A 26,469-nucleotide genomic window follows, 5' to 3' on the forward strand; every position below is an offset into this window, starting at 1 on the left:
CTGTTTATATACAACAGTGCTTTGTAGTTTAGAGTGGGATATATTAGTAAGATAAATGTCTTTGAATAACATGAAAAATATTTTTATGGACATGAAGCATCATCAATATTATAGGAAAATATAGTTGAAGTAAACACAAATGTGTCTTACATTACTAAAAAATAAAAACTCACCCACTTGGCAATTGGACACCCCTGGGAACTTTTTCCTTCTCTGCCTGTATACACCACTACCTCTATTCTTACAGCACTTCCTTTTGCTCCATACCTGCACAAAGGGAAACAGAAAAAATAATTAACAGATGATCAAAAGACAGCAACAGTTACTGTGAGATCCATTTTGAATTGACTCTAAGATATTTCTGAAAGCAATACTCTCTGAAAGGAGGCTCATCTAATCCCTACCAAAGGAGCATAACATAACAAAATAAATACTGATTAGATTTTTTAAATAACAAAGCATTAAACCTGAGGCACCACACTTTAGCACAAAGAGAAAGGCCTGATGTTGCTTCTAAAAATGACAGATTCTCTGTTTTTGAAGATCCTCAAAAACGTTAAGAATTAAAGACAGTCACCAAGGACACACAGTGCACTGAGAGCATACTAGTGCACTTACAAATGAAAGGCTAAAATGAAAGGATAGAAATCTCAAGGAACTAAATTTCATCTATACATTTGAAGAAATCTCTCTAACAGGAGACTAGAATACCTCTTACCTAATGATATCAGCTCCACTAGGTAAACTACTGTATATCATGAAAGCAACTCCACAGGAAGTCTTTTTATAGAGATTGGCTAGAATAACAAAATCTTGCAAGTCTGTTTAGATTCCTCCTTTTTGTATTGCAATGAATTAGGGAAGCGTCTGCCTGAGCCACTTCCAAATTCTATCTCATTGTGACTTAGTAATGCTTCAATTCAGTGGTGGAATTCAAAAATTTTAACTAGCGGTTCTGTCGGCATGGCTTGGTGGGCGTGGCAGGGGAAGGTTCCGCAAAATTCCCATTTCCTCCCGATCAGTTGGGACGGGAAAGAGAATCGATGGGGTGGGGCCAGTCAGAGGTGATATTTACCAGTCTCTGAACTACTCAAAATTTCCAGTACCGGTTCTCCAGAACTGGTCAGAACCTGCTGAATACCACCTCTGCTTCAACCCCTTTTTCTTAGGCAACAGATCGTGCATATCTCTGTCAAGAACACCTTTCTTACTCCTTAGGTGTAGCTCTCCAGCCTTGAAAATACTACCTAAGATGTTGTAATTACTCTTTTTTATAGTATGAGCAGGGTTATGGTTCAGCTTTCTCCAATTTGGCTGGGAAATTATGAAGAAGTCCACGTCATCTGGAAGGATGCCTAAATTGGATGAGCTCAAACTACAGGACTTCCAAGATCCATTCCAACATAAAGAAATGTCCTACATTTTCCCTGTTGCGTTAGAAATCCTTCTTTTACTACAAGTAAGAGACAGTTTTGTCTAGTGGTTAAGGCACCAGGCTAGAAAGCAGGAGACCAAGAGTTCAAGTTCCACTGCCTTAGAGATGGGATGTCAAACTGTATTTCTTCAAGGGCCGAATCAGCATTGTACTTTTCAGTGAGCCCGGGGGGGAGGGGGAGACACACCCTGTTTTGGCCAGCAGAGTGCTACAGGAGACTATTCAGGCAAAAAAAAAGAGATGTAGGGGGCCTCACATGGGTACCCTGAACTCCATTTTGGCTGCCAGAGGCACCGCAGGTCAGATTTAAGCACCCCCAAGGGCTGGATCCGGCCTGTGGGCCTAGAGTTATTTGTAAAAATAATAAGAATGGGATACAAATAAATCAAATAAATAAGTATCCTTCAGTACTCAGATTGCTGCTGTGGCATCTGAGGTTTGTTGTTGGTTTAAGAGGTGTGGGGGGGGAACTAAACTGTTTCCACTGTGGACATCACTCTCTTTCATCCTTAAGCAGCAGACAATGGCAAACCACTTTTGCAATCTTGACAAGAAAACTGCAGGGACTTCTCCAGGCAGACACCAGGAGTCAGCACTGACTCAAAAGCATTTCGCTCTCAAAAGTACACTGCTCTGTGCCATGCAAATGCAATAATTTTCAAGTAAAAGTTGTCACCACGAGGAGGCATTCCTGTTTTAAGAAAAGGACAACTTTTTTTAAGAGTTTGTCATTTTCAATTTGTGCAAATACCTGTACAATGTGTGTAAGAACTGCTGTCCAACAACAATGTCCATTTTTAAGTCAATTAATAAAACTATTAATTGGTTAAAGCAATTAATTTATCAAAACAGTGGAGTTCCAATCAAAATGTTTCACGAACCAAGGCAGTCTTCAGTTTTCAGATTTATTCGCTGTAATTAGGACTAGGAGCACAGTCCAACATGGAGGGAAACTAAACTTTAGCTGAAAATTAAGAGAAACTGCCTTCCTTTAATCACCTCCTTTAAAAATATATATTTATACAATATCTAATGGGCAGTATAGACAGATTTCATTAATTCAGATCCTTAATTACTTTCTAGGGGGCTGAGAATAAAAAGAAATGGAAAAACAAATCCAAGAAAAGTACAAAACACAAAGAAATCACAAGCAGACCTAAAGATAGACATGGAAACAAACCGGAAAAGTGCCGGAGTGCACAGAAGGTAGACAAGATTACATCCAGGAACATTTTAAGTCTTTGATTATAATCAATTTAGTAAAGAAAAAACTTCTTAACTGAATGGTTCCAGAAACAGCCTTGGTGTTAGCTACTGCTATTTGATAATCTTGTCCATAAATAAATGCTTACAGTTAGGACTTGTGGGATACCCCGATCTCAATTTCAAATATAGGTAGACCTCAACTTTCAACCATTTGTTTAGCAAGCATTCAACGTTATGATGGCACTGGGAAAAGTGACTTGTGAGCAGTCCTTAACAACAATTGTAACATTCCTGGGGTCATGTGATCTCCACTTGTGACCTTCCGAGCTGACTTCCAATAAGCGATGGGAAAACCTGGGTCCACTAACCACCCTGTGAGTCACTTAATAATGGGGTGATTCGCCAAACAATCATGGCAAAAAGAAGAGGGTAAAATCAAACACAACTCACTTAACAATGGAAGTTCTGGTCCCAGTTGTGGTCATACATGTAGGACTACCCGCAGTGTTTGTAGTTACCTACTATGTTTCCCTGAAAATAAGACAGGGTCTTATTTTCTTTCCCCCCCCCCCAAAATAAGTGCTTGGTCTTATTTTTGGGGAGGTCTTATTATTTTTGAGGTGCGGGAGGCGGTGAGCGTGGTCACCTCATGGCTGCTGCTGTGTTGCAATATTTTTGGGGAGAGCTTATTTTCAGGGGAGGGCTTATTTTAGTGCATGCGCTCAAAAGTCCAATTGGGCTTATTATCCGGAGAGGTCTTATTTTTGGGAAAACAGGGTATGTTCTATGGCTTCTTTACATATTCATTCTTTATTGGTCTGTTTTGGGGCAGAAGCTGTTCTTTCAGATCTGCATACCATAAATTATGCTGAATCCTCTTTCTTCTTTCTCTGTATCTTTAGTTTGATGCTACTATTAGAATTCCTGATGGTATCACTTGAAAATACAGGCAGCTGCTTTCAAACCAGGTTTCTGACCTAATGTTGCTGTTAGACCGGGGAGTCAAACTCACATTGTCACAGCAGAGTCACGTGACGTATTGGAACTTTTTTCCCTTTTGCTAATAGCAATAGCAATAGCAGTTAGACTTATATACCGCTTCATAGGGCTTTCAGCCCTCTCTAAGCGATTTACAGAGTCAGCATATCGCCCCCACAGCCTGGGTCCTCATTTCACCCACCTCGGAAGGATGGAAGGCTGAGTCAACCTTGAGCCGGTGAGATTAGAACCGCTGAACTGCAGATAACAGTCAGCTGAAGTGGCCTGCAGTACTGCACCCTAACCACTGTGCCACCTCGCCTAAACCAGGCGTGGCCAATGCATGAAGCATCCGGCCCATGGGCCGGGAATTTGACAGCCCTATGTTAGACAAATCTTGTTTACAAGAAACAACACAAAGATTGGAATATCTACCTCCATTTTAACCTTGGTACCCAAAGAAAAAAGTCTCTACCATCTTTGCAAGTAGTTATAAAAGCTGAAGAAATGAGAAAAAACAGTAAAAATCCTGCTAGATAGGAACAGGGCAATGCCAAGTAAGAGCAAATATGCAATATTTGCAGGCATATATTTGAAAATGCAGGCATATATTTGCAAGGGTTGCAATTCTTTTTTTCTTTCAAGTTCACACAGGTTTATCATCTAGTCACTTGGCGCATTTAAATGTCCTGCTTCCCTTTTTCTTGCTCTCCTTTTGCACCCTGCTGTGCCCAATTTCTTCATCATTTCCCAGTTCCAGGTAAGCAACATGGTAGTAAAGCAATCCTAAATGATGAGGAACATGCCATAACATGTGGGCTGGACCCAGGCAGGGTGGCAGGAAAGAATGGCATTGGTTCTATTATGCTGAAATAAATAAACACTGGAATCTTTTAACTCAAATTGAAGCAAACAGAAGGGCTTTTTTGTGAATAACGTTTCATCACAATCAAACTCTCCAAAATTACAGATGCTAAGCAATTTGAGGGAAGATAAGCAAACTGCAGGAAAAACAAATCAGCAAGAAAATGAATGGGGAAATTGCAATGCAGATTGCCTTATATGAAACAGGTCTTTATGCAAGTCAAATGTATCTGATGTTAAGTATTGCTAAAAATAGTTTATGATGTTGACAGCTTAAGTTACAGTTTTCATATCACTTGCTCTGTTCATATTAAGTGTATTAATTTGAGCACGTCTCACAAGAAAGTGTCTTGTAGTAGTGCAATGTCAGTCAAATTATCTAAAATTTCCTCCTGATTTGAGATTTCACCAGTTTCCAGAGGCCTCAAATTGAATAATACGGTAACAAAATACTGAACAAATCCAGGATGACTTTATCTATAGCCTACTTATAAACTTTTGAGTTACAAACTTTGACCAATACAAACAAACTTATCCACAACTCCCAATGTAGAAGGTCCCAGAATCCAGGAAAAGGTTACTTTATGTTCACAAAACACGAACTTTGGACAAAATAGACTTACAAACAGATGTTCAGCACAGAACCTATTTGTAAGGAGAGCACTGTCTGTACACTACTAAATCTCTTGTGTCTGATTGTTTGTAACCTTCAATTGTACGAAATGGTGCATCCTAGGGCAACAATATTTGAATGAACCTATCTCAAAAGCCTCATTTAGAGAAGGGGTCCCCAATCCCTGGGCCGTGGCCCACCACCAGGCCTTAAGCCTTTTGGAACCAGGCTGTGAAAGAAATGGGCAAGTGCACATGATCCCCATTCACACGAACAGCAGGCAAGTCTGCATGTTTGCCAACCGCTCATGTGGAACCATCCCCTCCATCTCCACCTGTCTGCAAAGTTGAAAAGGTTGGGGAACTCTGACTTATAGAATGTGTCCAAAATTTAGAATCATGATCCTGAGGCACTGAAATCTAGCAAAGTTGTGGCCACTTCAGTGTTGCCATAGTCAGCCATAGTCAGGGGTACCGGTTCTCTACCCAGTTGCTGGGTAGGTATGGTCTACTCAGCCTTCTGCACCAGGGGTGCATTTTCGCCCTCCCCAGACTCTGGAAGCTTTTCTTGAGCCTCCAGGAGGGCAAAAATGGCCTCCCACAGGCTCTGGAGGCTGGAAACAGGCCCATTTTTAGAAGACCCATTTTTTGCCCTCCCAGAGCCTCCATGTGGGCCCTGCACTTTCCTGGCATGATGAACAGGCCACGTGGAGACTCCTGAGAGGGGAGGAGTGAGCAGGGCCATTTAGTCCTTGCAACTACCAGTTTGGCAAACCAGATGCAAAATTAACATCTAGTTTGTCCAAACCAGTCCAAACCGGCTGAATCCCACCCCTGGCCATAGTCAAATAATTATTTCCAATGCTTCCTGCCAGCTTTCTACAAGGAAAGTTAAGTCTCTGGGAAAGTTGGTAGGAAGTTAGCGATTGTTCCCACTCTCCATGCTTTTTTGCCTGTTCCTGATCATTTGTTTTTCTGCTTAGATATTAGGTATTCAAATATCTCTGAAATGGTGACCCAATTATTTTCCAGGTTGTCTAATCAATTTTAAATCAATCTTTAAAGCAACTTTAAAGGTTAAATCAATCTCCCTCAATTGCTATTCTCTGAATATATTGGAATTATAGCAATTAACTCCTCTGGAAGGAACAAAATTGTAGAAGACAAGTTGAAGATTTTTGGAATTTAGATAAAGGTCTATCTTTACAAAATATATCTAATGCACAAAGGAAATATGGGATTGGTGAATGTCTCCCAGCCAGCACACATCCCCAAAATTCAAGAATTCATGCTTGTTCATCGTGCTTGTTGATTTAAGTGATGTTAACTTAACAATTCCGGGTGGTATACACCTGCATGGATACAAATTTCAACAATTTGTCATACAGAGCATTGATGTTACTGAATAATAATGGGTACATGCATTAAAAACTGGTTTTGATTATGTGATATTTATTCTAGTAAAACCAAGAAGGAATAAGTATAAGAACAACCACCTCCAAATCCACCCTATGACACTTGAAGCAATCTAGTTGAATGAGAGATAGCAATAGTTATAACATTTAGACTTATATACTGCTTCACAGCCCTCTCTGTAAGTGTTTACAGAGTCAGCGTATTGCCCCCAACAATCAGGGTCCTCATTTTACTGACCTCAGAAGAATGGAAGGCTGAGTCAACCTTGAGCAGGTCAGGATTGAATTCCTGGTTAAGGGCAGAGTCAGCCTGCAATACTGCATTCTAACCATTGCGTCACCACAGCTTAACATATTTCAATATATTAAAGGATGGCAATGTGAATTTGGGGAAGGGGGCCAAGTGAGAGCTCTAGGAATTCCATAACTTCTCTCATTAGTGCAAAAGCAGAGTACTGAGTAGACAAAATAAATAAATACAAGGCTTGTGATAGGAAAACGGGGGAGGGGGGAAAGATTTTGGTAGCCAACATCTTGTAGGAATGTAAGCCTATAGGCACTCTGTTTCCCTGAAAATAAGACCTCCCCATATAATAAGCCCAATTGGGCTTCTGATCACATGGTCTTAAATAAGCCCTCTCCTGAAAATAAGCCCTTCCCAAAAATATTGCAACACAGCAGTAGCCATGAGGTGACCACGCTCGCTGCCTCCTGCACCTCAAAAATAATAAGACCTCCCCGAAAATAAGGCCAAGCGCTTATTTCAGGGGTCAAAAGAAAATAATTATTTTTGGGGAAACACGGTACATACCAGGCCTAGGTGCTGTGCTACAATTATAGCACTATGTGCAAAACAAAGGCTGAGTACCTAGATTATAATTTGAACAGCTTGTTGCATGAATCATATCTGAATTTCCCCCATGAAATTCTCCCATAGTTCAGTCTTCAATTACCCTTAGCAACTTGATTACACCGCTTAGAATTAACATGAAAGAGATGAATTTCTCCACATCTCCATAAAGTGTATCGTGACTTTCTACCCAATACCCAATGCTAACAAGCACTTAAAGGCAAATGAGAATATTCAAGCTCATTTTCTAAAACAGACTCGTACTTGCTATGAGTAAGTGTTCTAATATATAGTATAGTTCATATGCAAGGGTTATTGTTCAGAACCAGCATAACAAAGCCCACCAAAGCATAACAAGAACACACCAGATATACTACAACTACTATCACCACCCATGTGTAAAATTGATTTTGATTTATTAGTATTAACATTTATTTCCTCACCTGTCCTCCATTATTTCTCTGACTGCAGCAATATTTGGGCCCGTTCCAAGGTGTGTATAATATGGACCCTCATCCTTCTCTATAATTTGTTCTGCAAAAAAAAAAGTTTTAAATAGCTGTTAAAAATATTGCATGGACATTCAGAAACACTACTTAAATTCCTTAAATTAAACTGAGCCTCATTTGACTCAGGTTAACTATTCTGTTAGCAATAAACAAGCAGTCTTCGACTTATAACCATTCGTTTGGAATTATAATGATGCTGGAAAAAGTTACTTATGACTGGTCCTCAGATTTATCACTGCTGCCACATCCCTGCGGTCATGTAGTCAAAATTCAGGCACTTGCCAATATGCATGTGTTTATGGCAGTTGCAGCGTCCTGTCTTGTGACCTTCTGAGGGGGCTCCTGACAAGCCCAGTCAATGGGAAGAACCAAATTCACTTGATGACTGTGCAATTCACTCAACAACTGTGGCAATTTGCTTAATAAAGGCAGCGAAAAGGTCATAAAATTGGATGTGACTCACTTAATGGACGCATCACTTAGCAACGATTGTGGTCATGAGTCAAGGACTACCTGTAAAACACTTCTATTAGATAAACTCATTAATTATATAATTTTGGCACTGAAATGCCGGAATGGGATTAGCAACTGAGTCACACTTCAATATGAACAAAGAGAGATGGTACTAACACTATCAACAAAGGTTATTAATCTAAAATTGGTAATACTGCCATATAAGTAAATTCTGCAGGTGGTTGAATTTGTTAAATAGTTTGGATTCTTCCTTTCACATTAAAAAAAATAGACATTACAGAGTATTATGTTGCCACTGGAATTCAATATGTTGGCCAATAACATGGATTAAGCTTAATTTCATCATTCATAAATGCTATTAGTCACAATTCCTGCATAATTCTGAACAAAATAAAACAATTCCTTTCCTTGTAAGCTGTGGAAAAGAAAGATAGATAGTTGGGAATTTTATTAGCTCTGATTTCACAAATTGATAAAAGCTCAGCATTAATAGGTTTTACATTTGAAGAAAATTCAAGAAATCCAGCTAGTCAAGGAGGTATCTGCAAAGAATCTGGATAAATGTAGAGGATCTTCTTGTTATGGAATAAAATGACCGTTGGCTTACCTGAATGGTCGTTCTCTAGGCGCTGCGGGAGTGTCCAAGCATGGGTTAACTTCAGCTTGCTGCCCAAGGACTGAGTTCAAATCTTTGTGTAGCCATGCCTCCTGTTTCCCACAGAGGCTGAATTTTAAAAACAAAGGTATCCGATCCAATGGTTGCTGTATGGAAAAGTCCATATCTTATGGTGCAAGGTCCTGCATCCATCCAAGAAAAAACCCCAGGGCGGGGTTGGACACTCTCGCAACGCCTAGAGAACGACCATTCAGGTAAGCCAACGGTCATTCTCCTAGGCGCTGCTTGGAGTGTCCAAGCATGGGACATACCCAAGCTATGTAGTCCCAGGGTGGGAAGAAGGAACGTCCCAGTTAACAGGGGCCACAAGGCCCCCTTGTAAGACCTGCCTTCCAAACGAAGCCTCAGCCGAGGGAAAGGTGTCCTGTCTGTAGTTTCGAATGAACTGAGACAGCAAGGACCAAGTGGCCGCCCGACAGATCTCCTCAATGGGTGCTCGAGTGGCCCAGGAGGCCTTGTGGAGTGTGCTGTTATACGAGGAGGAACAGGCCTGGCTTGTTGTTCGTAGGTCAACTTTATGCATGCACGCAGCCAGATCCGCTAGACCCGCTCCCTGGGATGGCTAGGGTGCGGGCAAAAGTTGGGGAGGATCACCTCCTGTGTTCTGTGGAATAAGCTGTTAATCCAATCTCAGAAAGACCCAGTCCGAATGTATGATACAAAAATCCTCCCTAACGGAGAGCACAGCCAGCTCTGAGATTCTGCGTGCCAAGGTAATGGCTATGAGGAAGGCAGTTTTGAGTGAGAAATGTCGTAGACTAGCTGAGCGAATAGGTTCGAATGGCGGTGATGTTAGGGTCTGCAAGACAATTGACAAGTCCCAAGTCGAGTAACGGTGCACTGTCAGGGGGGTATAAGTTGGTAGCCCCCTTCAGGAAGCAGCGAACCCTTGGGTGTCTGCTGAGCGGTTGAGAATCGTCTCTAGACAAGATGGTGGCTAAGGCTGCAGTCTGCCTCCGAAGTGTGTTGGGGGCAAGACCCTTGTCCAAACTGTCCCGTAAAAAATCCAGAATTTGCGGAATTGTCACAGCTGTGGCGATGATTTGATGGAAGTGACATCAGGAAGAGAAACTGGTCCATGTCGCGTCATATATCTGCACATTGGAAGGTCTCCTGGATGCCTGGATAGTGCAGATGACTCTGTCAGAGAAGCTGCCTGCCTTAGGAACTCCCCCTCAAGTGCCACACGGCCAATTGAAGCCATCAAGGATCCGGGTGAGGAATGGCCCCCTGGTAGAGGGAGATTTGCTCCTGAGGAATGCGCCAATGCTCAGTCACCAACAGACTGACAAGGTCGGCGAACCAGGACCTCCGTGGCCAGTGCGGAGCCACGAGCAATACCTTGGCCCCCTCCAGTAGGATCTTCCTGATCACCTGAGGTATCAGTGGGAGGGGCGGAAACGCATACAGCAGTCCCGGGGGCCAGCGGCATCGAAGAGCATATGTCCCTTCCGCGTCAGGGCATTGGAACCTTGAAATAAACTGGGGGAGCTGAGCATTCTCGGGACTGGCAAATAGGTCTAGAACCAGGAGACCGAACCTGTGCGTCAGCTGGTGGAACAGAGATGGATGAAGCTGCCACTCCGAGTTGCTGATGGTCGTTCTGCTCAGCCAGTCCGCCGTCACATTGTTCTCCCCGCAGATGTGATCCACCCTCAATGACTCGAGGTGGCGTTCTGCCCAACGCCCCAACGCTTCTGCCTCCGACATCAGGGCCGTCAATTGAGTGCCGCCTTGATGATTAACATAAGCCTTGGTGGCGATGGTGTCCATCAGAATGAGGACATGACGGCCCTCGATGAATCGAGAGTGGCGCAGAGCAAATCTGGCGGCTCTGAGCTCCAGCCAGTTTATGTTGTGGGCGAGCTCCGTCTGCGACTACCTGCCCTGTGTCACGTGAGTCTGTAGGTGAGTGTTCCAGCCATATAAACTGGCGTCTGTTGTTATGACCAAGCACTCTGAGTTTCTTGAGATCCAGAATGGCTCTCACCCCTCCCAAAGCTTTGGAAACCAGAAAGAGAATCGAGTAGAATCCCCCACCTTCCTGACCCCGGGGGGCACCTGCTCTATGGCCGCTATGTCCAGTAGATGCTGGATTTCCACCTGCATCATTTGTCACTTGTGGGCCGACTTTGGGATGGGGCAACAAATGAAGGACCAAGGAGGAAGGGATAGGAAGTCTAAGGTGAGACCATGACGAATGGTGTTCAGTACTCAAGTGTCCGTTGTTGTCTCCTCCCACTGGTCAGCGTAAAGCTGTAGCCGACCCCCGATGGAAGGGGACCAATGACGGTCACTTGGATCTGCGAAAGGAGCGGTTGGAGAACCCCCCTTGAAAGGACCTGCTGCCTGGGTCTGTCCCTGAAGGACGCCCTATCCTGGGTGCAGTCCTGTGATTGGGAATAGGACCTGGCCAAGCTCCCCGAGGTGGAAGCGGAGGCATTGTTCCGCAAGGACTGCCTACAAAAATAGGGCTGACCTTTGCAGTCCGGTTTCTTGGTGACCGCCAGTAAAATCTTCAGTTTGTCCTTGGACTCAATCAGGACAGAGTCCAAGACCTCCCCAAATAGCTTGCCATCCTTGAAGGGTGCCGAGGCCAACTTCCACTTAGCCTTCATGTCTGCCTGCCAGTGGCATAGCCACAGCAAGTGGCGGGTGGTCACATTTGAAGCATAGCCCTTGATGAAAATTTGGTGCCATGAAGTGAAGCGTCGGCCGAGTACTCGACCGCTGCAATGATCTTATTCATCTCTTGGCGTGACCTAGTATCCCCAGCAGGGAGGTAGGCTAACAGTTTGCAAAGCCAAAATAGTGCTGTCCTGTTGAAGTAGGAAGAGGAGGAGGAGGCTTTAATGGCCCACTCAGTGGCCATGTGAGTTTTATGATGGGCCTTCTCCATCTTTTTGTCTTCCGCTTTCAGACCCTCTAGCAGGTCAGCTGGGAGGGCCGAGTTGGAGGTCAGCGCCACTATGGGATCATCCACTTGTGAAAGCTTTAAGAGCTCCTCCATGGCGGTCTCTACAGAGTAGAGCTTCTCATCCACCCCACTAGGATTGGCTAATGACCTGGGTTGAACCCATTGTCACTGGATGATATCCAGGAACAGCTGTGGTGCTGGAACCAACTCCTGAGGAGTGATTTCCTTAAAGAGGCCTGCGCCTGGATCCCCCGGTCCTATAGTCTCCTTGTTACCCTGATCAGTGGTATTCTTATCAGATTGTGTGGGAAGTCCCATTTGAATGGACGAAGCCCTAGCCTTGGTCAGAATGGCCTTGAACATTGTAGGCTTAAATAAGCCAGAGAATGCGGGGGCGTTGGGGGGCGGATTCTCATCCTCCAACAGATCAGGGGCATCCTGTCAACCCTCCTCCTCATCAGACACCTCGCTGACCGCTGAGGAAGCAGGAGGGGAGGCCCCAGAGGGTTGCGGGAGAATTCCAGTGTTCTGCCTTCTGGCTTTGGCTTTGCTCAGGAGGGGCAAGGATAAACCCAGTTGTTGGATGCCATTAGCAATCCCCTGTGATATTGCCCATTGCACCACCTCCTGCATTGCTTGGGATAACTCAGGAGCCTCCCCAGAATTAGGGCTAGTGGGAGGAGCCTCCTTCCCCCATTAGAGAACAAGCCTCTTCCATGTCTACCTCCTCCAGAGAGGAAATAGGAGACCTGGGGGAAGCCCTGGAAGGGTTGGGAGAAAATCCAAAATCCCCTTCGTCTGCCAGAGATGGAGAGCCCTCCTGTGGAGTCTCCACTAAGGGAATGTCTGTAGAAACTGGTGGTGGAGGTGGTTTCCTGGCTTGTAGAGTGTGTGCCTGGGTACTAACTGCCTTTGGAAACTCTCTCTCCAGGGCCTTCTGTCCTCTTTCAGCCAACCTTTCTGTAGCTTTTGAGATTTTCTTGGCTTGGGGCTGTTTCCCTTTTGAAGGGCAGCCTGCACTGTCCCCCTTAGTAGCAGGGTTGGGCCTGCTGTGTTTTGTTAGCAATCCCTGGCTTCAGACACGTTCCTGTTGGCTATGGCACACTTCTTTCTCAGTCAGAGCTTTAGATGTGATAATCCCAATAATGTAATAGTTCTGGAAGTATGCCTCTTTAATTCAGTCCAAGTTCTGAGAAAAACGGGGCCTTGCCGGGATCAGTAACAGTCAGCAATATTTTGGCGCCAAAATGGAAGTCCCAAGGTGCTTCAGATCTGCGCAGTGATAAAGCAAGGAATGGCCCGAGAAAGCCAAACTCCTTGCAGCCGTTCTCCATAGTCTTCCTGGGGAGGGGGAGACCTGCCTGGAGATCCAGAGCGAGATCCCAAATTAAGAAGCCCTCCCAGCGGCGATCTGCAGTGGAAACCAGGTGGCAGCAAAGCAAACTGCTTGAGAATAAAGCGTGCCGCTTTTTTTTTTCTGGCCAAAATGGCCACCGCAAGCTACGGAGTGCACCAGGGAGCTGCCAGCAGTTCTGAGAGCTCAGTAAATTTAGAGCACCGGCAGCAAACTCAGAGAGGTCTCTACCTGCCTACCTGCCCTCAGAGCTCGCCAGCAGCCACTGACGAGCCTCCCAGTGGTGCCTCAACTGAGGTGGTCGCAGAAGGCAGCCGCGCTCCGAGTACCTGTTCCGCGCTTCAATTAGGTGTGAATCTTTATCCAGTGAATTTTTAAAGAATCCTAACACTATGTGCTAAACACAAAAATAAGAAAAAAGGCTACACTAACTATTTGGAGAGTCCAAATTGCTGTTCAAGGACTGGAACTCCCCAACTGCATCCTTTTAGGGTGACTGAGTTTTTAAAACTGAGCCTCTGTGGGGAACAGGAGGCGTGGCTACACAAAGATTTGAATTCAGTCCTTGGGCAGCAAGCTGAAGTTAACCCATGTTTGGACACTCCAAGCAGCGCCTAGGAGAACTCATGAATTACAGCATGTGTAAATATTTGGAAGTTTCTGGGGAATTCTGAGGAAAAGAAAGATTTTAATAAAAGAGAATATCTGTAGCTCAGGGTTGAACTCTGGAGTTCTTGGTGCTCTGAGCTTTTTGCTTGCAGACGTTTCATTACCTGACAAGGCAACATGATCCATACAGAAAGACAGAAAAGATTTCAAAATTCAACCATGCAAAAATAAACCACAGGACACTTACCCACACAGTCACAGGTTGGAAAATTACTCTGTCCTTTCTTTGAAGGTGTATCAATTAAATTCTTTGTAGGGGTATCTAAGAATGTCAAGGGAGATTCAAGAAAACTACTGAGTGTATTCTTTGTTGGAGAACATCTTAAGTTCCCAGTACCCTGTTGCTTTTCAGTCTCTAAAGTTCTTAATGTTGGAAATGTAGCTTCACTTACATGCTCCACATTTCTAAGAGTGTGCATGGTATCCCCTGGCAAGCCATCATCACCGTTACGGAGGATCAGTTGCAGATTTTGATCCTTTTGTTCCACAGCACCTTGTGATTTAGCTTGGCTTTCCTCGCAGATGTCACCATCAGCTCTTTGACTGAAGATCTGAGGAAAAGGATGCAGCTGAGGGATATTCATGGTTTGTTGTACCTGAGAATTCTTGTCTTTTTCTGTAAACATCTGCCCGTTTTCACTTCCTTGTTTTATGCAAAAGTCTGTTTTTAACTGAGGAACAGTCAGCAGATTACTAGAAAGCGGGGCTCCACATTGAAGAGCCCCCGTGACCCCACTCAGGCTGCTGGCACCTTGTGCATCGCTAAAGCCTATTGTCTTGAGGGGCTCTGGCACCATTTCACAGCCTAATGGCTTATTTCTTATTTTGCCTTGTATTGAAGCCGGTAAAGGCCGATGGAATATTATCTGAGTTTTCGGAAGAAATAATACAGCTGGTTTTTGCTGGGATGACAAAGCACTCCGATTCCGCGCCTTCGGTCCTTTGGTTTTGGAAGATTTTTTCCCCAAGGCTGACAGCTTGGCATCTTGTGATGCAATGCGCCCAAGTCTGCGCAGTTTAGGTTTTTTCTGTATGTCCTGCAATTCACTATACTGGCATTCTTGCTGTAGCTGACTTGGTTGGTCTGGTACTACTTGAGGTTTCTTCTTCAATCTTTTGGCCCTCGGTACTGATTTCTCATTCTTCCGAGGTGGCTGCCTTTGCTTGACTAACGAGGAGGTGTAATTGTTCCTCCCAAATACCGATTGTTTCTTCTGCAATAGGCACTGATCCTGCTTATTTTTTGATTGCATATCAGGTGGTAATCGACCAAGAAGGGTTGTCGTCATCTTCGGATTGGGGCTTGTTCTGCTCGATTCAATTATTGCTGCGAGTTGAGTTAACTGGGTGGCTACCTCTTCTTCATCTTGGCTGTGAATACCACCCTTAAATACAGAACCGCTTTTTAAATTCAGGTTGTGAACAGCCTTTCCCTCCCATTTGCCAAGCATCTCTCCTTTGTTCCACCACTGTCTGGCGGTACTTGAGGTTTTGGAACATGGCCCAAGAGCAGTTTTATGATGAAGAGGACATTTCTTGGTAGCAATACCTGAATTTCCACCAGACGCTAAAGCAGAGAAAGGTCTGGTGTCTTTTGAGGTGCAATGCAACCTACGCAGTAAGTTAGATGGACATTTACTGGGGAACTCAGAAATAGCACCTTGAGCCTTGTAGAACAGACTCTTATGGTTGATTCTCCTCTGGGAGGAAGGATGAGAAAGAAGCTGTGGGTCTTTTTGTGGGCAAGTCCCTTTTATTACTTTCAGTGCAGATGATTTTAAGGGACACGGGCTATCCTTTTTGTAACTGTTCAGCAAATGCGACGCTTGCTGCTCTAAACCTTCTGGTTTAGCTGGTGAAGAATGGCCTAAAGGGACCTCGGACAAACGTGTTAATGCCTCAATAGCTACCACCTGTTCCACAGTTAAATTTCTGTTTTTAATCAGAGATAAAAAAGTTGACTGAAGTTGCAAATCTTCAGGTTGGGAATCCTTACTAGGAATATCTGAAGCACCATCATCAAGACAAGCACCCCTTTCAAGCACAGGAGTACAGGGTGGCTTGTCCTGCAAATGTAAAAGTGAAATGGTTTGCAATAGTGAATTTTCGGCTTCCTGATTTGCGTTTGGGTTTTCTGTCTGGTGGCCTACATCATAGTCCTTCTTTTCTGGAATAGCACCATATGTTCCAGTTGCCAAAGGGTAGATGCTGTTCAGCTGAGCCGCTTCACCCCAGGAGGCACTGGAGTTACTGTGATTGCAGCTGTTGGCCAGCTTTGCAGTAGTGTTCACATCTGCTTTTTTCAGTGTGCTCACATCTGATTTCAATGATGTGTCACATTCTGCTGGTGAATGCGGTAAGATTTTAATGCCATTTCTAGCTGTATGTGCAAATAACTTGGGGGCCTCATCTATTATGCTGGAAGAATAAACGAGTTTTGCATCCTTTTCAAAATGTGTTAAGTTCTCATTCCTGGTTTCAGCGTTACAGAGATCTCCATTCACATGGATATTAAGTGATGGATTTTCATTCGGCACCCACTTCTCTGTTTCTAAGCCGGCCATACTTCCTTTTTCATTTGTCTGCACATCTTCCCAGGGCAGTGAGTAGTTTGCTTTCAACTTGTATTTTTCACCATGGCCATATGCAACATATTCCACAAGCTCTGCTCTGCAGCCATTTACTAGTTTGCTTTTTAGATCTCCCTGCAAAACAGTACAAATACATTTTAGCAAATGCTGTTCACCATGGGATTTCATAAGCATTGGCAAAAATAGCAATATCATATTAAAGTTTGCAATGACTATCTGACTAGATGCTTTTCAAAGTAAGTGCTACCCAAGATCAGATTCTAGAACAAGGTACCAACTGTTTCCTCCTAAGTAATTTACGCTAAAATCAATAGGCCATACAAAAAGCAACCACAATATTGATTACCAAGGATGTGTTTGTTTTGTATTTAAAAAGAGACACTACAATAATAACAGTTTCAAATAAAGGAGAGATGTTTGGTCTAGTTAGTATTTAAGGCACCGGCTAGAAACTGGGAGACCCTGAATTCTAATCACTTTAAGTTATTTATTTAAAAAATGCAAAAGTAGGATATGACTTAATTAATTATTTAATTAATATACGCTTATCTTATTTTCTTTTCTCATGGAAAATGCTTAGCTAGATGTGCATCTTAGATTAGCCTGGTAGTCCACAATCTGAGTAAAACAATTCTGAGACATCAAGTCAGTATCAGAAAATGCAAAAAATGTGATGGAATACTTGTACTTCGTACAAATAGAAAACATGGCAGAAATATTTTCAGAAGCAAGAATAAATCTTTTGAATTGAACCAATGAGTTAGTAATTGGAAGTTTGAAGCTTTGGGTTTTTATTTCTGTTTGCTACTTTTGCCATTTATGGAAAGAAAAACTCTGAATGATGCTTCAAAGAAAGACAAAAGTCATCTTTGACACACTGTCTATTATCATGCTTCTAGTAAGGTGGCCACAGAACAAAACTATTTGTAATATTAGACCAGACTACAAAATGAGAAGACATCCATGAACAGGAATGGAAATTATGTGTTTTCTCTAGCTTTAAAATTCAAAGCCAGACAACTGGCATTTACTCTGAGTACACAACAAAATTATAGAATTACAGCTGCCCCAAATGAGTTGTTTGTCAGAATGAACTGGATGTATTATTCTCACCATGTTAAGCTGCAACTATAAGTAACGCAAGCATGACTGTCAACCTTGGAAAGAATGCCATTTCATAAACTGATAATGACCTCGCAACTTTAAAATATTGGTTTACAGAAAGTTTCTTTTGGTTTTCCATTTTGTGCCCTCAAAACCACAACAGGGGAAGGAAAGCCTAGCTTGCCCTGTGTGTGTGTTTGTGTGTAAAACAGAATAAAGTTTCTATATATTAAAATGTAATTCATAGAACTGCCTCACAGCAATTCAAGGTTTGTTTCTTATCACGGTCTGCTAGGAAAAAGAGGGTGTTGTGAGTGTATAATTTCTGCAGATTATTAAAGTAGGTTATTTTGCAAGCACTCTGGGTTTGAGCACCATCAACATAAAAGTAACTGAAACGTCTGAGGCTAATTTGGGTCGCAGCATGCCAACTCTATGAATGAAAGCCAACAAGAAGACCAACAATACAGACATGTGTATATAGTAGGACAGTCAAGGGTCAAAACTATTGTGCAGATGGCCCTAGATTCAGCTCTAATTCCTAATGCAACTCAGGTTAAAAATCATTGAAACCATACCAGTTCTCTTAAATAAGACTATGTGTTTAGCCCCATCAAAGTACTATAGTGTCAAGCATGCCTCCCTCAGTAACCAAGAAAGAAACCTCTCAATCCAATAGTTGTGGAATTAAAAGTACTTTTACTGGTTACAAAGAGATAGCAGCGAAGTAAAGCAAGGTTGAGGCAGGAAAGCACGAAATCATACATATCAAACTTTTGCCCAGCCCCCTCCCTCCAACAACCCCCACCCCATTGCCCAATCTGCATCTCCCTTAGTTGTCATGTGGGTTGCATCTCCAAGTAGCATCATCAGGTTAATATGCAGGACGGTTGGCCTTGACCAGGTCCAAACATCAGCCATCAGCATGCACAGACGATGGTGAGAACAAAACTCCCTGTTTGACAAATCCTCCTGTCCTTATTCCCACCCCAAATACCATGCCCTCCCCCTCGTTTCCATGGCAGCCAAAAACAAGCAAGCGAAGCAGAGGTTGACATCCGGCCCTCCTTCAAGAGAGATATCATCCCTGCAGAAAAAGAGAAAAGGAAAACAAACAATACAAAACAAGAATATATTAAATAAAGGTTTATCAGGATAACTAGAGTAGAATTACCATAAAAGTCTGGGAGCTCTAACATGAGATTTGTCAACCCATTCCACCTGAGAAGGAGGGAAATGTTTCCAGAATACTAAATACTGAATGCGACCCCTATGTTTTCTGGAGTCCAAGATTTCTTTAACCTCAAAATGTTGTTCTCCCTCAATAAGAAGAGGGACCAGAGGTGAATGTTGAGGAGGACGAAAAGAAGAAGTGTGTTCCGGTTTTAACAGGTTCACATGAAACACAGGATAAATTCTTCTAAGGGTCTTTGGCAACTCCAATTTTACCGATACAGGATTTATGATTTTCACAATGGGGAACGGTCCTACATACTTCGGGCCCAGCTTTATGCCAAATTGTCTAAATGTGAATTTCATCAGGAGAAGATCGATTACCTGGGATACCGTATCTCCCACAAAGGCATCGAGATGGACCTGGCAAAAGTCCAGGTCATTACTGATTGGGCGCCTCCTCGCACCTGCAAGCAATTGCAAAGTTTTCTAGGATTTGCACATTTTTATCGTCAATTTATTCTCTAGTTTGCTAGCATCGCTCTGCCCATTACAAATCTTCTAAAATCAAAAGGAGAAGCAAAACCTCAGCCGGGAAGCCTTTGAACTGGACTATGGAGTTTCAAGCCACTTTCGAGAAATTAAACCCGTTCTTTGCAGCAGAACCAGTTGTGAAACACCCTGATATGGATGCGCCATTCGTGGTACAGGCTGATGCCAGTGACGTGGCAGTGGGAGTTCATAAAGTTCAGAGGCTCGGAGTGAGGACTGAGCGGACCAAAGTCATGTGTTCTTCACATATTTCCGTGTAGATAAGGATGTCGTCGAGATAGACTAACCCACCCTTGTACAGGTGCTCATGCAAAACTTCATTTATTAATTATATGAAAACTGCTGGCGCCTCCTGCAGACCAAACGGGAGTACCCTGAATTGGAAGCATCCCAAAGGGCAATTGAAAGCAGTTTTCCACTCACCCCCTTCTTTGATTCTGACTCTGTAGTAGGCCTCCCTACTCTCTCTTCAATTTTCTCTGTTACTTCTAATAATTTTTGAATTTCAAACATAATCTTTTGCAACTTTAAGGTTTCTTTTTCATGTTGCACCATTCTTCCAACTTGTAAACACTGCCACGCTGGCATTCAAAACTTTTTATTAAATTTAAAGCAAGTTCATTTATAATCTTTCAAGACAAGGCTTTGTTTTCACTCCACTCCAGCTGCCAATAAAGCTCCTGAAGAGCACCTGTACAAACAACCCATGCTCTTCTTACTATCACTCTCTGTAAACAAGCTGAGGAACCTTGAAATGCAAAGTCAAATGATCAAAGAGAAAAAAGAAAAGACAATATTTCCAAGCCTCCAGGTGGCAGTGTTCCTTTCCCTCTGTTATTACAGCCCTCTTTGTATTCCTTTATATCTTCTCTATATTCCAGGCTTTAAATTCTTAAATGGAGCAAAAAAAACCCCACAAAACCATCCAATCCAGCATTATAAAAATAAGGAAAAAGATTTTAATCCATAGGTATAAAAAAAAGAATATAAAAAGTAGAAGAAGAAAAACTAATCCATTCAATTTAAAGAATAGGAAACATTTGCAAAAGTTCCATCCGGAAAAGATTTTTTTTTTAAAAAGGATAACACACTGTCTAATGTAGCTTAATTTCGCTTTTTCTCTTGTTTTCAAATTTAATTTAGCTTTAATTTTTTTTTGGGGGGGGGAGTCTCTTTTATAATAAGATTTCCTCACCAGATGGACACACTTTCTCTTTCCGTTTTCCTCCCGTTCCGGAGCTGTCCCAACTTCAGCAGCTTCAATGGCTGCACTTGTCGCCGGCAAAAAGAGATTCTCCTGGATCAATCAGGGACTTTGCGGTGTCCTTGAAATCAGCAGGACGTACTCTTCCCTGTCACCATCTCTTTGGGACGGTTTATGTCCAAAAGGACCGTCCAGTGGCAAAAGTATCGATTGCGATCTTGGAGCTCCAAGATCGCACGTCATGTCGTTGCGACGTCAGCTCCTCCTTCCTCACAAAACTCTTGAATGTAATCAGCTACCAGACTTCTGCCCTGAGTAAGTTTTCATTTTGGTTCTTGCCTTATGCTCGGCTAGCGGGTCATCGAAGCGTTTCCTCAGGACGGCCTTAAACGCATTGTAATTTTTCAGCAGGGGGGGAGTCATCATTATGCAAAGCAACCATCCAGGCTGCCGCCTTATTTTCCAATGCCATAGTCATCACTCTCACCTTGGCTTCTTCATTGGGGAGATCTTCTCCAAACTGTTGCATGAAATTCCAGACCTGGATCAGGAAAAATTCCTAGTTCCCTGGGGTCACCTCCAAATTTCACACCAAGAGGAGGAACTTTTGCCATTCGGAGTCTGCGGGGTGCCCCTCCCCCCTTGGAGGGGGTCGTGCGGCGGCTGCTGCTGCTGCCGTTGGAGCTCTCCCATCCTGATCAGCTCCACTGTCTGCCCCCAGGGCCCCCCCAGAGTGAGACAGGTCCTCCTCACGTTTCTCTTCTTGATCAGGAAAAACAGCTTCCTTCTCAGCCCGGCCCTCACGAAAACGACGCTTCTCCCAGGCCTCTTGGAAGACTTTCATACCGTGGGACATCATGAGATCCTCCTCTTTGGCTTCCTGCCAGGCAGCTGCAGGTCACCGCCGTCGGCTGGTGTAACTCCGGCAGGAATTTCCTCAGGCTCATATTTCTGCCCCACTTCCAACAACCACCTAGGGCAAACAGATCTTTCCTCCAAATTCAGTTCCGCAATACGCTCCGTCTCCAAAGGGCATGAGTCTCCTACAGCCAGCCATTTGTCCTCCTGGTCACTGCCTGGGTTGGACATTTCTTTGGAGGCTTGGGTGTTTATAGCACTCCCCTCAGAAGGTGTTAGCTCCAGGATGAGCGTGAAGAGAGACCTTGCTTAATGTTAAGCATGCCTCCCTCAGTAACCAAGAAAGAAACCTCTCAGTCCAATGGTTGTGGAATTAAAAGTACTTTTACTGGTTACGAAGAGATAGCAGCGAAGTAAAGCAAGGTTGGGGCAGAAAGCACGAAATCATACATATCAAACTTTTGCCCAGCCCCCTCCCTCCAACAACCCCCACCCCATTGCCCAATCTGCATCTCCCTTAGGTGTCATGTGGGTTGCATCTCCAAGTTGCATCATAAGGTTGGTATGCAGGACGGTTGGCCTTGACCAGGTCCAAACATCAGCCATCAGCATGCACAGACAGTGATGAGAACAAAACTCCGTTGGACAAATCCTCCTGTACTAATTATTGCATGCCCTACCTCCCCGTTTCCATGGCAGCCGAAAGCAAGCAAGCGAAGCAGAGGCTGACATATAGTCTAGTGATTGACTTCAATTTCTAGTAGACTTCTATTTGAGCATAACAACAATGCTGTTAAGTGAGTCATTCAATTCTAAAATTAATATTCTCTCAGGTCTAACCTGAATAGCTTCTGCAAGTGAAACAAGATTTGCAAGAAAGAAGACAAACAAGCTATAATTCTAAACAATCCTGGTTTCCTATTCTGTGAAAATTGGCCCAATGCATAAACCAGACAAGGCTGTAGTCAGGTAAAAAATTATAAGTATTCATTTTACATGCAACAGCTGCCTGGTCTGTATTATAAAAAACATTGTTGGTCATATTAGTGCCCTCTACATGTGATGGATTTAATAATTCTCAAAGAGCTTGGTCAACACATTTAGACAGATGGATTTAGAACAGCTAGATAGAAAGCTTCATGTACAACATGTACAACTCAATCTCACTTTGATGATTAACAACTTTCAATATACAATTGTTTGTATGCTTAACAGCTTTTACTTGTGTCTACTTTCTTCAGCAGATAAATATCTTCTGAATTTTCAAATGAACATGCATTGTCCATTCACAGAAGACAACAGTAAAGGTAGAGGTTTAACACAGATTTAGTGTTGAAAAATCTCCAAATACCTTCCAAATTATTTATTACGCCTGCCAGTGATATTAATGGTAATTAAAAGAGAGATGAGAACATTTCATCAAAAACTGTATCCAAATTCTATAACAGCTATCATAAGAGAGGTGAAGTCCAAACTAGAAAGCTAACTTTCTTAATACCAGTAGAACTAGATAGAAGTGAATGCAAAATTATGTATGCCTGTAATTTTACAGAAAACACTTGCAGTGGGCATTTATTTTTAATGAGATTACTTAAAGTCTACCTCCTTATTTCTCACAAAAAAAATTCCTGTTATGTGATTCTTCTGCCACAATTACCTTGTTCCCATATGCTACTGAAAATAAGCTTTAGCATATACTCATTTAAAGAAAGTATTCTTATTTTCACCCTTGAGAAACAGTTTGGTCTAGTGGTTAAGGCACCAGGATAGAAACCAGGAGACTGTGAGTTCTAGTCCAACCTTCGACATGACAACCAGCTGGGTGTCTTTGGGCGAGTCACTCTCTTCCAACCCATGACGTAGGCTTGGGAAACAAGCCTGTTGTTACAACCAATGCAACAATACTCAACTGATCTGGAAAAAGTGGATTATGCACTTGTTGGAAAATGCAAGGAAGAAAAAAACATCTTATTTTTATTTTATTTTTGCCCTTGCCAGCACTCTCTTTCTCATAAATTAAATTTCACAAATAGTATGTCCTGAATACAATTAGTAATTATTTGATTGCTCCATTTCTGTTTATATATGCATATCCCATACTTTAAAATACCATTAATACAAGAAGAAAATTAGAGTAAGAATATCCCAGCATTTATTTAAACAGTTCTGGCTTTGGCTTTTATATTGCTTGTATTTATAGACCTCAAAATAGGGCATGCAGGATTTTTTCCCCAAATTTGTTTGGCAAGAAAAGAAACATAGAATTAAATATAAATTATTGCAAGATGCTAAATAAAGAGGAAGGCAAGGATTACCATATTTGAAATTGTACTTTGCAGTTTGTTGTTTAGTGTAGATGAAAGAATTAGTGACTTTGTAAAATAGGGGGGGTATTAGAATTGGAAGGACATGCTTAAAATTTGGATGGCAATGTTATTTATAGCATGAAAAAGTTAAGAATGTAGATTTTAAAAATCATTTTATTACATGTGACCTATTTAGACTTTGAAATAGATATAAAACAAGATTTTTTTCCTAACATACTTTTATGGTTATCACCCCAGGAAGCATTTTTAGAAGAGAAATTGGTAGTTAAACCAAATTGGTTAACTTATGTGGATGTACTGTCTTTCTCTGGAGAATTTAAGTTAAAAACAAGAGAACATCTGGAATCAGAAGGTCATCGATTCTCCTACGTCTAGCTAATAGAAAGATTAAAACTTGACAAGAATTATGATTTTGAACTTGGTAAGAACGTGGTGTGGAATTGTGTACAAATGATGCTCAAATTATTGCCAAGCTATACATTTTTACTGAAAACGGAAACTGTGAATAAGTTAAAGTATATAATAAGATAAAAATCTTATTTTGGATATAACATCTTGTTGGATCAATGGGAAAATATATGGAAGGATTGAAATTTACTTTGAACTTTAATCTTAAAATTACTTTTATAAAATTATGTATCGCTGGTATCTGACATCAGGTACTGTCAAAAATGTGTAATGGAATTTCAAGTATTTGTTGGAAACATATCTAATCTCTTGACCCAACAAATGCGTGCATGACAAAAGCGCACCGACAAAACTGTGGCATGAAAACCACGACCTCATCAACGTGCCGACAACAGCGCACCAACAGAAGCACGATTTAAGTTAAGGTAAGGGTTAGGGTCAGGGTCAGAGCACGCTTCTGTCAGCACGCTGTTGTCGGTGCACTTCTGCGCTCATTCGTCGGCGCGGTTTAGAACTCGCGGTTTTGTCGCTGCGGTTTCGTCGGGCGCCCTTTTGTCGGTGAACCTCTAATCTGAAGGTACATTTTTTTTATTTTTGATGGACATGTAATAAAGCTAGAAAATGTTGGAACCAAATATATATTCGTTCAGAAAAAATATAAAGGTAAATCTACAATTGAAACTATAGGGTTTTTTTGGGGGGAGGGGTTTAATGGACAAGCAAATTGAGAGATCTTATGGAACTTTAGATATGATAACAACGGCAAGACTTTTCTATGTATAAAAGGTGGTAGGATTTACAAATATAGGTAATTCTAGTGCTTGTTTAGTAACCATTCAAAATTACAATGGCACTGAAAAAATGATATGTCTGTTTTTCACAACTACAACTGATGCAGCATCCATCCCTATGGTCATCTGATTAAAATTCAGATGCATGCCAAATGACTCATATTTATGACGGTTGCAGTATCCTGGGCTCATTTATTCATCTTTTGTGCTCTTCTCAGAAGCACAGTCAATGGGAAATCAAATTCATCTAACAAGCTTGTTACTAATGTTAACAACTGTGGTGGTTCATTTAACAACCTGTTGCCAAAAAGGTTTTCAAATGATGCAAACCCCACTTAACAACTGTCTCATTTAGCAACAGAAATTTGGGGTTCAGTTGTGGTCATAAGTCAAGGATCACCTGTACCTACAATGGGAAAATGGATGATTAAACTGATGGGAATGATGGAGATGGCAAAATTGACAGCTTTGATTAAAAATAAAAAAAATAACTAATTTTAATTCTACTTGGAAACCAATCTTTGATTTTTGTGAGAAATCGAGAGAAATGAAACTTTGATTTGGGGATTGATGATTAGAAATATATGAGGTTGTAAAAGTAGCATAGACTATTGTTAATTTTAGCGTGTTTTTATCTATATCTGTATCAAAGAATGCTGAAAGTCATGCTTGCTTGTTTTCCTTTTTCCCCGCATCTTTATCTTACTTTTTGTCTGAACTTTTTCCCTATTTTCTTTTTCTCTGTAAGATGCAAGATCAATTTAACACTATAGTGTGAAATATAAACTATGTGTTTCCTAAGCTTTGCAATCCACTTTTAAAAATAACAACAGCAATGGAAAGATTGAGGGCAATATTGATTCATTCATTTTTATCATATTCTCAACCACTTGCTTTCCAGTTTGTTCTAAAATATATATACTTTCAAGAACAAGTCTTCTCTATGTAGTCCTGTAATTTGATTTCTGCATTTTATTAGCTGTTTTTTTACAAGTCTGAAGAATTCCTTGAATGTGAGGAAACTTCTCTTTCTCAAGCATGTGTGCACACAAAACAGTTACATTATGCAAGAGAAAAGCAATTCAAACAATTATATTTAAGGTGGTGGTCATTAACTAGCAAGTTTATTACCAATTTACAACACCTACTGATGATCTTCATAGTGGTGGATGATACGACATCTAACTGCAGAAGCTGTTTAATGCTCCATATATTTTAATACAGGCCTATTAATTAATTCTGCAGGATTTAAAGATGCATAGTCGGCCATTGAGATACCTTTTACCATAATCTTCACCAGGCTAGCATTTTCTTTTTATTGTAATTATTGTCCCATTTTATATTGTTCTATAATTAAATATTTGTCAAGTAGTTGTTCTGGTTGTCTGATAAGGAAGATAACCATGTATTCTAGAAAGAAAGGTTAATTTTAGGACACAGGTCTAAGTTCATCTGAAATGATCCTATCTTTTTATATATTTCCATCTGACTCATTCTATAAA

At 41.9% G+C, this 26,469-nt stretch overlaps 1 protein-coding gene across 1 annotated transcript in view; it reads right to left on the reverse strand.

Annotated features, from left to right (window-relative positions):
- Positions 1-26,469, reverse strand: part of LOC116518715 (methylcytosine dioxygenase TET1-like) — a 90,049-nt gene that overhangs the window by 23,564 nt on the left and 40,016 nt on the right. The window contains exons 4-6 of the mRNA XM_032232231.1: positions 14,147-16,664; positions 7,804-7,894; positions 174-267 (exon numbers count right to left, since the gene is read on the reverse strand). Coding sequence (XP_032088122.1) covers positions 174-267; positions 7,804-7,894; positions 14,147-16,664 — 2,703 coding nt within the window. The remainder of the gene's footprint in view (positions 1-173; positions 268-7,803; positions 7,895-14,146; positions 16,665-26,469) is intronic.

Source organism: Thamnophis elegans, chromosome 15 (genome assembly GCF_009769535.1).
Source record: "Thamnophis elegans isolate rThaEle1 chromosome 15, rThaEle1.pri, whole genome shotgun sequence".
NCBI lineage: Eukaryota > Metazoa > Chordata > Lepidosauria > Squamata > Colubridae > Thamnophis > Thamnophis elegans.